This window comes from Lolium rigidum, chromosome 6 (assembly GCF_022539505.1).
Source record: "Lolium rigidum isolate FL_2022 chromosome 6, APGP_CSIRO_Lrig_0.1, whole genome shotgun sequence".
Taxonomy (NCBI): Eukaryota; Viridiplantae; Streptophyta; class Magnoliopsida; order Poales; family Poaceae; genus Lolium; species Lolium rigidum.
In genome coordinates this window covers 202,078,784-202,091,731 of record NC_061513.1, presented here as the reverse complement: position 1 = coordinate 202,091,731, position 12,948 = coordinate 202,078,784, and the positions used below count along the sequence as shown (strand labels likewise).

The following is a 12,948-nucleotide window of genomic DNA, read 5'->3' as shown; positions in this document are numbered from 1 at the left end:
ACGCGATGCGTGATCGCACATAACTATCATACATTGTGCATTTCTATTGAACTTGAGTCATTTTATTCTGCATTCGACAATATTTTTATGAACTATGTGATTTCCTAAAATAGCCATGGTTTTGAGCAATATGTTTTTAGTTTCCATGGCCTATTTCCCTAATATATTGGCCTATTTAGTGAAATTGAAAAAACGGCGAATAAATTCGTTCGTCAGTAGGCTATCCCACCCTAAACGAACATATATGGCCAAACGACCAATTTTTTATCCGCGCCCGATTAAAACGAACACAAAATAGGTCACGCAAATGGACATGGCCTGAAAACCAATATTCATTGCAGCACGAGCGCGCGCGCGTATGCGGGAGCATCCTTTACCTTTTACCTTTCTGATCCGGACCCTCTCATTGATGAGATGTGTGACAACTGAAAAGCCATGCATCGCATCCTGCCATTGATCCTTCTTATCAAGGACGACAAGGAAGCTCCGAGTGCGGTGGGCTCGACCCGTCAGCTCCCTACATATACACATGTACACAACCACACACACACACACTTCGAGGGGAGCCAGTTCGCCACTTGTGTTGGTTGCGCGAGAGACACAGAAGCAGAGAGAGAGAGGACCAGGGCATGACCAGTGGCCTGATGAACGGCGGAGGCAGCGTCAGCGCCACCAAGATCAGCCTGCGGCTGCAGTACTATGTCCTGCTCGCCGGGGTGGGCGCAGTCCTCGTCGTCGCCTGCCTCAAGTACATGCCGGCGGCAGCCGCGGTGGCAGCGGCCGGGTACGGGTCCTGGCCGGGCGCCCAGGGGAGCGGCCTCGCCGTTGCCACCCGTGCCGGGGAAGCAGCAGCAGCCAGCGAGAAGGCGAGCGCTGGCCGGTCTCCCGTGGTGATCTTCAACTTCGGGGACTCCAACTCCGACACGGGCGGCATGGCCGCCGCAAACGGGATGAACATTGCCCTCCCGGAGGGGCGCACCTTCTTCCGCCGACCCACCGGACGCCTCACCGACGGCCGCCTCGTCATCGACTTCATCTGTGAGTCACCGAACCCCAACACTTGATAATCTTTGCTATCTGCTGCTCACATTCAAGGTGTTTAGGCTAGAGGGACGAGACGACCTCTAAGGTTCAGTCCAGCAACAGTAAAAACGTAGGCGCGCACCCTCTGTTTCCCAGTTTATGGTCGGAAACTATAGCTTCCTTTTAACATGAAATTCACGATCAAATAAAGTAGAACTGCTTTGATGTGTTGTGGCATGAATTGTGTCAAATTTCAGTCACATATGCTTCCTTTCTCTCGTGCGAAGTGGGACTTGGCTGGGAACAGCGGTGAAACTTCGGTTTGAGCTTGCGGAGGAGGAGCAGGAGGTCGTGGTGGGTGTTTTCTCTTTTAGTAAAAGAAAGGGCACTCTAGTGGTATGCATGAGTTGTTGAATCAAGATCCAACGGCAGAGCGAGTTGACCGGAATTTAACAATTTTTTAAGGAGAATATAACAAAATTATAGGCTAGCTAGTTTACAGTAATCAATCCTAAACATAGTTGGCACTAGTGGGAACACGAATCTACACACCGAAGTAGCATAACGATAAGAAAAACAAAGTGAGAGCTTGAACATGTAAAAAGAAAGAAAAAGGCTGGCGATCAGGACATTAACCAAATTCATGACTTGTTGAGAGCAAGATATTCATGCTGCTAGCTAGTGTCGGTGTGCATAGACGCTTAGCCAGGGTGAGCCTAAACTTCAACGTTTATTCTTGGCAGACTGTAGTGGCAACTTCTTTTTCTGAAACTTTGAAGAAAGGGCAAACTTTAGTCTAAGAAAAGTAAAGAGCGATCTTAAATAAAAGTGTTCAAAAGAAATTAAGGGAAAGGGATGGGCGCAAAAGGTGTGGAGGACACGTACGCTGATCGGAAACGGGACATCGCTGTAATGTGATCGCAAAGGTGATTTATGCGGGAAGATGGGTACTACTCGATCCACATGTACACTTGCTGTGGGGGCAATTCCAGGACAAAACATCTCATCAGTCATCAGTATGTGTGGGACAATCCACCACCACACTAGTGCACTCCGCATGTTTGCCGACATCATTTTATTTAGGCAATGCCCTTCCTTAATTTTGCAGGTGAGAGCCTAAACACGCCTTATCTGAGCCCCTACCTCAAGGCGCTGGGCTCGGATTTCAGCAATGGCGTCAACTTCGCCATCGGCGGGTCGACTGCGACGCCAGGAGGATCCCCGTTCTCGCTGGACGTGCAGCTGCATCAGTTCCTCTACTTCAGAACCAGATCTTTCGAGCTCATCAACAAAGGTTGGTTGTGGATGATGCCCACGCTTTATTTTAACAGCTTCTTCTCTGCACAAACGTCCAAAATTTGAACCGATAAAACAACAACTTGTCGTCTGGGAAAAAGTATTATATCAGTAGCTTATTTTGTTTCTGTTGGCTTCGGTTTGTATGTCGCTCTTAGCAGAAGATTATTTTAGTTTACTTACTATACAAGTTTTTTCTGCTGAGCCTTGACTTAGGCACAAGCTTACACTGATGGTCCCAAACTATCCCGTCATGCGTAAAGCATATGTTGCATACACCATGATTGAACATATAAAATGAAGTTGCATGTTTCCACCTACTCCGTAGTTCACAGCTAGACTCAAGAGAAAGAATCATTGACGCTGATATGACACCGCACACAAAATTAATCAGTCCTGTAAATATTCTGATCTGTCTTTTGTCAAGAGCAAGTTCTAGTCCTTCCTATAAATATATGGTCAGTCTATTTTTCAGCCGTATATAAAATTAGAAAGAGAAGCTCTCCGAGAGAGAAAAAAACCCCATTACAACTAGTAATACATGTTGCGAGATACAGGCCAGCGGACACCTATTGACGGTGAAGGATTCCGGAACGCCATCTACGCCATAGACATCGGACAAAATGATCTTTCTGCTTATCTTCACCTTCCTTATGATGAAGTGGTCGCCAAGATCCCCTTGGTAGTTGCTCATATCAAGTTCGGTATTGAGGTAAAGAAAACATGGCTGAATTACTGAGTAAGTAAATGATAAGTTATGGTAAACCAGACGTCAAACGAACATTACATGTGAGTGTAGACTCTGTACGCGCACGGGGCGAGGAAGTTCTGGATCCACGGGACAGGGGCGCTGGGCTGCCTGCCGCAGAAGCTGTCCATCCCGAGGGACGACGACAGCGACCTCGACGGCAACGGCTGCCTCAAGAAGTACAACAATGTCGCCAAGCTCTTCAACGAGAGGCTCGCCGAGGCTTGCAACCAGTTCCGGCAGCGCATGGCCGACGCCACCATTGTCTTTACCGACATGTTCGTCATCAAGTACGACCTCGTCGCCAACCACACCAAGTACGGTAAGTCGGTTGATCCCAAGCCAGACCAGATTTTTCTTTTTGTTTTCGAAAAGGAGGTCTTTTACGGTGTTCAATTTCTACGTGCAAGTTTTCCTAATTCGTTGATCTGTTCTTCAGTTAAATACGTCTTGTTGCCTCGTAATTAACTAACGTTTCTTCTCCTATATACATGTGTGTGTATGTCTCTCCATATATGCAGGGATTGAGAGGCCCCTCATGGCTTGCTGCGGGAATGGCGGCCCGCCCTACAACTACAACCACTTCAAGATGTGCATGTCGGGGGAGATGCAGCTGTGCGACATGGACGCACGGTTCATCAGCTGGGACGGCGTCCACCTCACCGAGGTTGCCAACTCTATCGTCGCATCCAAGCTGCTCACCGGCGACTACTCCAAGCCCAGGATCAAGATCGCAAGCCTTGTCAACTCCACCACACCTCACGATGGGTAGTCCGTAGTCCTGTTGATAGATATCGTGTATCCCTTGCTCTAGCGGCGGACTGGTGATCATATCCACCTCCATGTTGATTTATTTGGTTAATCTACCACTACCAGAGATGATGAGAATGTGGCCAAGCTGCAGTAGACCAGTGAGCTGCGAGCTATCACCGATCACAGATCTCAGGGCTCAAGCGCAGAAAAAGTAGTGAGTTGACCAACAGAGAGCTGGTCTAATCAAGCTCAAACATGCGACGTGTGTGTAATTCTTTTGAAATTTAATCAAGGAACTGACGTTTTTCTTGTATATATTTGATCACCTACAGATCTCAGAATGTTATGTCTTATGTTATTTTTTTTTTACAAATCTCACATGCGCGGAGATTTAATGGGAACTGGTATATCTGCTTAGAGAAAATCGAGTTTATGTATATCTAGAACTACAGAAAGAGAAGTGGGTGTACAGTCGGTAATTATTGCACAAACCGAGAAGTCCGGAATGCACTTCACCCACATCTAGACACATGAAAAAATTGAAGGGTGGATACACTCCAACTACATTTTTTTTGGTAATAGCCCTTGCGCGATAAAAATTTGACAAACGAATGATATATATAATCAATTGATTTAAAACATTGTAGTTCAATACATGTTTCAAATGTGCATTATTTCAATGAGCTCTTTTACGGTATTAGCACGGAACTTTGGTTCCGTCTAATTAAATTTTGGTTCCATTTAATCTAATTTTTTGTGACCTTTGATTAAATTAGTGATAAATTTTCTGTAAGTTCTATAATGCTACTACTCCTGCAACAATTCTGAACGGACGTTTTTATCAATGTTCCAAATCAAAAGAAAAAAAAATCAGAATCAAATCAACATCAAGATCCCGTCCGAGCCTCTCCGAGCCCAGCGCCTTGAGGTAGGGGCTCAGATAAGGCGTGTTTAGGCTCTCACCTGCAAAATTAAGGAAGGGCATTGCCTAAATAAAATGATGTCGGCAAACATCCTCCTCCCGTCGTGTGGGCTCACGGTCTCGGCCTCTCCGTCGCACCCCCTCCCCTGTGTCGCAGCCGCGAGGCGCCAACGCGAGCCTCCGCCCGTCCCCCCATCGCGGGGACTCAGGGGAGCATCCAACCCCTAGCTGCCATCATGTTTCTTTTTCTTTTCGTTGCCTGGAGGTGAATTTACTTAGCAGCTCGATTTTATTCTGAAACATTGTAGATAGTTGAATTATTTCTTCTCTGCCTGGGGATCGGCTCGAGTGTCGCTTGGGCCGGCATGGATCCAAGATCGACGGCGCCGTCCTCGTCGATTGCAGAGGTGATGATGGGGAACTGAAACTGGTAGCTCGCCGAGCGGTCCAGCTAAAACATTGATCTTTTTCCCTTCGTAGCTAGTGTTCACCGCTTGCTAATTACAAGTGTAGTGGATGCTTCCAAATTAATAGATGATACGTAAGTACTCACGGGTCACGGCAACTGCTATTGGTTATATTATTTGAGCTGTGTTACGGTGATTGTCGAGTACTACCCAGTATTACCAGGTACTACCGCTCTAATTAATTGTGTCCGTCCGATCTGGCCAGTTAATTAAGCAATTTCAATTAAGGTTACTAGGGGTATTATGGTGAATTCGGAGGTAACCGCCCCCACCACGCACGACGGCAGCGCCCCGGCCGGCCGCTGCCCAACCTCTGCTTCTTTCCTCGTGAGCATCGGCGAAAACTGGCGACTACCGACGAACCCCTGCCTCCAAATCCCCGCGGCGAGGGCGCCCACAGCCGGAGTGCCGTTCCCTTGGGTAAACCGCCCCTTATGCAGCTCTCCTCTCCCGTGGACCGGCGGACGGGGACGGTGGCATGTTTCTTCGGCGCTGGCCTAGGTGTTGTCGGGACTGCTCTGCGTGGACGGCGCCGGCGTCGTCGAGAGGCACGCATCGGTGTCGGTGTGGGTAGATTGGAGCGCACGCGCCGCTCTCCGGACGCACATTTGTGCCCCGTGCCCGCCTCGGCTACCTCGCGAAGGGGTTCGGCCAGCCTCGCCTCTCGCCCACGAGCTCTAGGCACCTCTCGGCAGGTGAACCACCCCCCCCCCCCCCCCGCAAGCGTCGACCATGCACTCCACCGCCACCTCCACGCCAGTGATCTCCACCTGACAGTGAAGAGCACCTCAAACAAAGCTAAGGTACACATTCCACCTAAATCGGCACGATCTTGTACAGTTGTATCAAATATGTTGCAACTCATTGTTCCAATTTCAGTTGAAAAGTTGCCACTTTATGCTGTTAAAAATTCACATGGTCCACGAGAATTGACTATCGCTAGAAACTTTAGCTCCTCTTAATCAACCGTGAACTGATGTTTCATAACTAGCCATGGCTCCTCTGAATTCCAGTTGGTCTATTCTTCTGAAAATCATTTGTCTGCGCTGATAGCTTTGTTTCAGCAAGTCAGATTAATCTAGCTTGTCAGGCCCTGGCATCCAAATATGCCCTTATCGGTAGATCTCTGTAGTTTTCAAGGTGGGCTGCAGTAATGTTATAGGAACAATTGATAGTTAACTGCATGACAATTCTGCCTACTTGGGACAAAGCCATAAGTAAATTGGCATTGTAGACTGGAAGAACGAGTAATATAGAGGATCTCGGTTTAGTTCGTACAAGTTTTATGGCCAAAGTCCAATCACTGAATCTAGGTACTTCTTTTGCTGAAGATCTTTGTTGCTCGTATGCCAAACTCTACTCACTGAATTTAGGGAACTAAATGCAGAGTATGACTCAGCCATTTTTAGCTTCTTCGAACTGTGTATATGAGGGTTCTCTTTGTGGTCTCAGAGCTATTTATTTGTCTTTGCTACATAAAAAGAGCAATCTAGCTATATTTACACTCATCTAGGCATCCAATTTTCTATGCGGCAGCTGCAAATGTCGTCGAGGTGGTTTCCTCTCACTTGCGGCCTCTCAGACATCCTAGCCCCTTTTCCACAATTGTAAGCCTGTATGGTAGAGTCACATCTATTTGCTTCATCAATGTGGTTACTTCCTATTCGGTAAGATTAGATATATTTGAAGTATTGGTTGCTTTCTTGTTTGATTAGATATATCTGAAGGGGCATGGACGCATGGAGAACACCTCTGGTCTCTTAGTCTCAACCATATACACTTAGATGATGTTGGCTTCATTGAGAATCAAACAGAAGTTTGTGTAAATTGAGACTTCGAAGCAATGATGGGTCCATGAATAGCATCTCCTTTTTTTACTTATGGTGTTAAATAGGTACTATACTTCATGAATGATAATATGCATCCCATCTGCACATTAGCTGATCCAAGATGATGGAAGGCAATTGTTGAGGTACATTCATCTCATCAATTTTATGCATCTGTCCATACTAGAATACTTGTAACGTTATTTTGCAACTTTCTGCTGCTCTGCTTGCAGGATTCATCTGCCCATTAGTTCCAATGATGCGAGTGATGTGCATTCTCATAAAACATGTCAGCTAGTGTTAACTGCAGCTGTCTGCATTTGGTAGATCTTGCAAGAAGTGAAAGCGTTGACAGGTCAGAAACCACATGGGACAGATAGAAGGAGGCTTGGCATATTAACAAGTCACTTTCTTGCATAGGAGATCTTATCACTGCATTAGCTTAGAAAGATTCTCGCATTCCTTACAGAATTAGCAAACTTACCCAGTTGCTGCATAGTTTATTAGGTATATGGCTGAATCTGTGAAGATGTTCACCACATGCACTTGTATAGATATGGATACTAATACTACTGATCAGCAAATTGATCAGTCACTCTTGATGTATTTTTATCATATCTTGAACTATCTTGCACATATAGTTATCATTATAGTGTAAATTTCTCGCAATAACAGTGGTAATGAATATAGTGTTTGTTGGAGTATAATATATGAATATAAACAGTACATGCTCCACTTCTATTTTATAAAAAAGTACAATCAGCTATGCTATTACAAAAACATGTCAGGTAACAGATCAATCGCATGTTTGCGGACTATGAGTGGAGACTGTCTCGGTTCAGCTTCTCCATTAGTTTGTTGATCTTATCCTCGCGGTTGTTGCCTTTGTCGCCACCAGCTTTGGAAGGCTTCTTTTTAATGGGGCTAAAGAACAGTGACACTGCATTCAACAACAAAGGATAAGAAGGTTAAGAATTTCCTTTTCACAATGTAAGGTACTACATGGTCAAGATTCCGTTTCATATTCTTGTAAGGTAACTTGTACTGATCTTGGTCCTGGATGGGCAGACCTCCCTCCACATCCACATAATCCCCTCGTGGGGGACGCAGTAGGCTAGTAGGTTTTACTGAACTGCCGTCCAACAAGAACATATAGTCTAATGTTCAAGTAAAACCTGGAGTGTAATTTGTGTTCTCTGGCTCCCTTCGAATCACAGCATACATACTGTGCAGTTGTATACCTAGATCTGCAGAACATTATTATCCTACGGACGAGAAGAACAATAAACAATCTTACATTATATTGCGAAGGCTAACTGAACAAAAGAGGAAATCTTGGAAAAGCTCTTCAGCCTATGCATATATATGAGAAAATGATGGAGAATAATCTGACAATATGAAAGATAGATAAAAATGTCACTAAGAGCACCCGCAGTGCGCTAATATAGACGTTAATCTAGCCGGTTACTGGAATCATTAAGCGCCAGCAGGTTGGAAGCCCTGCTTTGCACAGAAAGTTCAGGCGCCGGACTCAAGAGTTGGTGCAATAAAAAGTTAAAAGCAGCCAGGAACTACCCGAAACGACTGGGATTTTATCCATGGCGCTGTAGATAAGCGCCCCAATTGTGGGTGCTCTAAGGCCCTTCATCCCGACCCGAGTGAATTCACAAGACAAAAGCTTAAAGCCTAGTACATAACCTCTAAACATCATCACAGTTATTACGTTTGGCCTAATTATTTACTATCGAAAACTTATTCTTAAAGTAGCCAGCGGACTATATTGGCTGCAACCATCAGGTAGTGGGATCAATTTCTGTTTAACCAACGCTTTAGAGTGGTTACATACATATCTTCACCATTTTTTGTTCCCAGGGTTTCCTCAAGAAAGCATGTGGCATTTAGAGTAGTTGTCAATGTCAAAAAAATGAGTTTGAAACAATATGCGGCATCCCTACTGAATTTGTACTTTTAGATACAGGGCACATGTCCATCAGTGCACTTACAACTAGGAGGCTGAACCCAAAAAGAGTGCTTGCAGTGGACTGGAAGCACCTGAAATAGCACCTGACCATCATGTTCAGCACCACCAATGCCCCTTGTGGCATTTCGTCAAACAGATTCCACGCGACGTTGGCGAGGCCCACCGTCGTGTACATGCTCATCAGCAAGCTCGCGGTCTACGCGTCCCACCACCCCTGGGCAGCCGTGCCGGGGACGCCGTCTCGGAGGCGCTCTACCTCCAACACGTCGCACCGACGTCTGGTAACGCAGCGTGCCTGCCACCCGCAGCTTTTACACTGCGCTTGGCGGCTGCTGCCTTGGCTCGGCGCCGCACCGGTACGCCGACTGACAGGCGCTCTGCCTCCGACATGTCGCGACGGCGTCTAGTCGTGTGGCGGGACTGGCCACCCGCAACTTCTACGCCGCGCTCGGCGACTACAACCAGCTCCACCTCCTCTGCCTCCTCCCGGTGGTCCAACTGGGGTGAACTGGAGGTTGTTGGAGAGCTCCATATCTCACGGACGGTGAGGTGTGAGTGGAGTACGTCTTCCTGGGCGACGAATCCGTTGCGGCGCTGCACGGCGCGGCCGCCGGCCAGGGCGATGCCGGAGTGGCGACCAGGAAGGGCTACCAGAAGGGTAATTTGTTCAGGAGCTAGGGGATGGAGGTGGTGAGCGAGCGTGGATGGGCGGCAAATCAGTATGCCGGCAGGGAGGGGGTGGCGGTGGGAAGGGAGAAGAGGGCGGCAACGGGGGATGGGACAGGGCGGCGGCGGCCGCCTCCATGGCTGAGAGTGAAGTCAGAGAGATGAGGGATGCCATCTGAACGCGAAATGACATAACTACCCTTCTATTAAATTAAAATAAATCAATAATTCCACTACTTTTTAGTACTTTCCGGTACTTATTTTCCAGTACTTTCCAGTACTACTATTTTTTCCACCGTCGGATTAAATAGCTTGAAGGGCTCCTAAATTCCCCAACCATAGTAAAAGTTGTAATATTATTTATATATCTTCTTGAATAGAAGTTGTTTCTGAAGTACTAGCTCTTTGTGCAGAAGTATGTTCTAGCACAGTAAGCTTTTCATTGATCTCAGGTCTCTACTAGCTAGAAGGCCGTGCATTGTTGTGAAAACCACAATAAAGTTAGTTGAAAGATTATTTTAAACATGTTAAATTATATGAAATCATCATACAAGTTTAGTTGGATTGATTGTCAAGTCACTGCCTACAAATAATAGAAATATTAATGAATTTACTGAAGAAAAATGCTACACCATTAATTTCTCATAGGTTGCCTTATTGCAGTGCTGAAAATATTGATATCTCTTTAGGGGTCATGGTAAATATAAAGAAATAGTAGAATTAATGACTGTAGTTTTGATGCAGATCTGATGGTTGGTAATTTAACCGTGCTTTGGTTGATCAGTAAGAGTGCTGACAATAGATAGAAATTCAGCTTTAGATCAGTTAATAAACCAACTTCACTAGTTCATGACTAGATATGCTCTCTGGGTCTATAAACTACTAAGTAGAACCACTTTACATGGTTAGCTTTTTCATAATAAGCATGTCTATCCCTGAATATATGAACAGTTTTCCCAAGTATTCTGATTTATGGAGCAGTGGTTAGCATGTGACTCCTAAAAAATGAACTAGATGGTTCCTAGCTTGGATGTTGGCTGCTCCATTGTTCTAAATAATGCTTTGGTTCTATGTTTGCAAAAGAAGAATGAAAAGCATGTGCGCAGATTTCGAGTAACTTTCTTAATACATGTCTTGCAGGTTTTTCAAAAACTCATTCTACACTATAGTAGGAGGAATCAGCATAATCGATATGAATCGGCTTGAGCTGGATTTGTTGTTTAACCTGGATTTCATGCTGAAGGTGAAACTGGAGATGTTTGGGAAGTTGGAGAAATATGCAACTGCTTCACCAGAGAGGGTGCCGGTTCACCAAGCTGGTGCGCCAAAGTTACGCCAGTCAAGCTGTCCAAGGATGTAGCTGACCAAGTTATTTGCGCCTTTGTAGAGCATAGGACCAGATTACTGATTTTGTTTAGATCTGACATTTGTACATTCGGATTATGTTTAAGTGGTTCTAGAGTGTTTGATTGGTAGGGCATCAATTATTGTGCACTCATATTGTGTAAAGTCGTTCTCGAGTGTTTGGTTAGCGGCATCAATTAAGTCTAATTCGGCATCATTGTTGTGTTTTTCATGATCATTTGTACTACAATGATTCTGGCTTTTCCATGATCATGTTGTATTTTTTTCTGTGTGCATCTGTGGTGATTTTACTGGCATGCATGATTTAAGTTCTCCATGAAGTGTTGGTATCTAAGATAAATTTGAACTAAAAATACAAAATTGTACCAAGAAAAACTCAAATTTGAACTGAAAAACAAAACTGTACCAAGAAAAACTCAAATTTGAACTGAAAAACAAAACTGTACCAAGAAAAACTCCTATTCTAAACAGGGCCTAAGGAATTTAGAAAACAAATTACTTCAGTGAACATAAACAATATTGTAAACAGGACATGCAACTGAATACTATTCAGATGTAGATTAAAGTGAGAATAACTGAGTGACCACTAGATGGAAGGAGATTGTGATATCACAAGTTACAGAAGCAAACTTAACTAGTCCCCAAGAGGCAAATATACAGAACTGCTTCAGTTAACGTGGTAATGATATTGTCATCACACTGGTAGATCATTCCAAGTTGGAAAGCAGGCGGATGATTATTGAAGAAATAATAATCCTTATATTTGTATGTGCGTGTTTGAAATATCGACAAATCCTCAAGCCGTTGGTGGCGCGACTTGGCTGGTGTCACCCATCTGAAGTACACCGTTGTTTTCCAGCTCCGTGCTCAGCTGCTCTACCTCAAACAGGTCATGGCACCTCTGCACCGTCTCCTCCAAGATCATCCAACGCTCCACGTAGGGATGTAAATGGTACGGATAATTTTCGCTTCGAATCCGTATCCGTATCCATTTTTGAGAATATGGTATGCATTTTTAGAAATCCGCCGGATATGGATACGGATGCGGATAGTGATCAAGCGGATATCCGACGGATACGGTAGAGGATATGGTATTGATACTGTAACATCCCAAAATTTTCAATTTTTGGAATGTTAAATAAAATACAATAAGCTGATTGAATTGTTGACTTTGTTGAATTTTCCGAAGAAATTAAAACTTTTTGAGGACTTGTTTAAACTTTTCTCAACTAGGATGGAAACATCATATAAGAGTGGATTAATATGACTATCAAAAAATTATAAATCTTGGGTGAGGAAATTTTATACAAATCCGATCTGTGTGTTACATTTTATCGCTTGGATCTAAGTGGCGTTAAAAAACTATTTGGCCAAATCTTTTTGAATTATCTAAGAGAGGGAATAATATGACTTTCCCAATAGAGAGGAGATAATATGACATTTCCAAATTAATACATGGTTTGGAAAAATGTTCGGGTTTGGCGTTATTTGATGTTTATTGAATTTTAGATATATCTTATTTCATTTCCAAAATAAAACGAAGGAATATGAGACGGGATAACATGACATCCTCAAATATGCCATTGGAGATGATTTAAATATATCACATGTATGTTTGTTTTACAAACAAATGATTTTGCAAAACAAAGATCGGGTGGAAATGACTTAAAATATAACACATGTGTATGTTAAATAATTTTATTATAAAAGATCTGAAAATACCTTTCGTACAGTTCAAAATAACGATTTTATTTTTACTGGAATTTTCTGGATTTTGTTTGAGCTTAGTCCTAAATCTGAGATCTGAAAGAAATAAAATACAGTAGAAAAGAGTGTAGAGGAGAATAAAGAAAACAATAAGGCAGACCACATCGAGTCGACCAAAACAGCTCAGCCAGGAC

General features: G+C 44.2%; 1 protein-coding gene and 1 long non-coding RNA gene across 3 annotated transcripts; both read left to right on the top strand.

Annotated features, from left to right (window-relative positions):
* The first annotated feature begins 583 nt into the window (after positions 1 to 583).
* LOC124667316 (GDSL esterase/lipase At1g09390-like) lies at positions 584 to 4,135 on the top strand. The gene is made up of 5 exons (XM_047204618.1): positions 584 to 1,038; positions 2,132 to 2,317; positions 2,877 to 3,031; positions 3,119 to 3,389; positions 3,589 to 4,135. Exons 1-5 carry the CDS (start codon positions 630 to 632, stop codon positions 3,837 to 3,839), a joined length of 1,272 nt encoding a protein of 423 aa, XP_047060574.1. The 5' UTR covers positions 584 to 629; the 3' UTR covers positions 3,840 to 4,135.
* Positions 4,136 to 4,878: 743 nt separating this feature from the next.
* Positions 4,879 to 11,291, top strand: LOC124668055. Of its 2 annotated transcripts, none has more exons than XR_006991541.1 (2): positions 4,879 to 5,149; positions 10,823 to 11,291. It is a non-coding gene; the product is annotated as an uncharacterized LOC124668055 (long non-coding RNA). The 2 variants fall into 2 exon arrangements; XR_006991540.1 differs by having other exon boundaries at positions 4,879 to 5,283.
* The last annotated feature ends 1,657 nt before the right edge of the window (positions 11,292 to 12,948 follow it).

Coding starts and splice junctions, on each gene's coding strand:
- LOC124667316 (XM_047204618.1), top strand. CDS start 630: ATGACCAGTGGCCTGATGAACGGCGGAGGCAGCGTCAGCGCCACCAAG. Junction 1,039..2,131: donor CCTCGTCATCGACTTCATCT/GTGAGTCACCGA, acceptor TTAATTTTGCAG/GTGAGAGCCTAAACACGCCT. Junction 3,032..3,118: donor ATATCAAGTTCGGTATTGAG/GTAAAGAAAACA, acceptor ATGTGAGTGTAG/ACTCTGTACGCGCACGGGGC.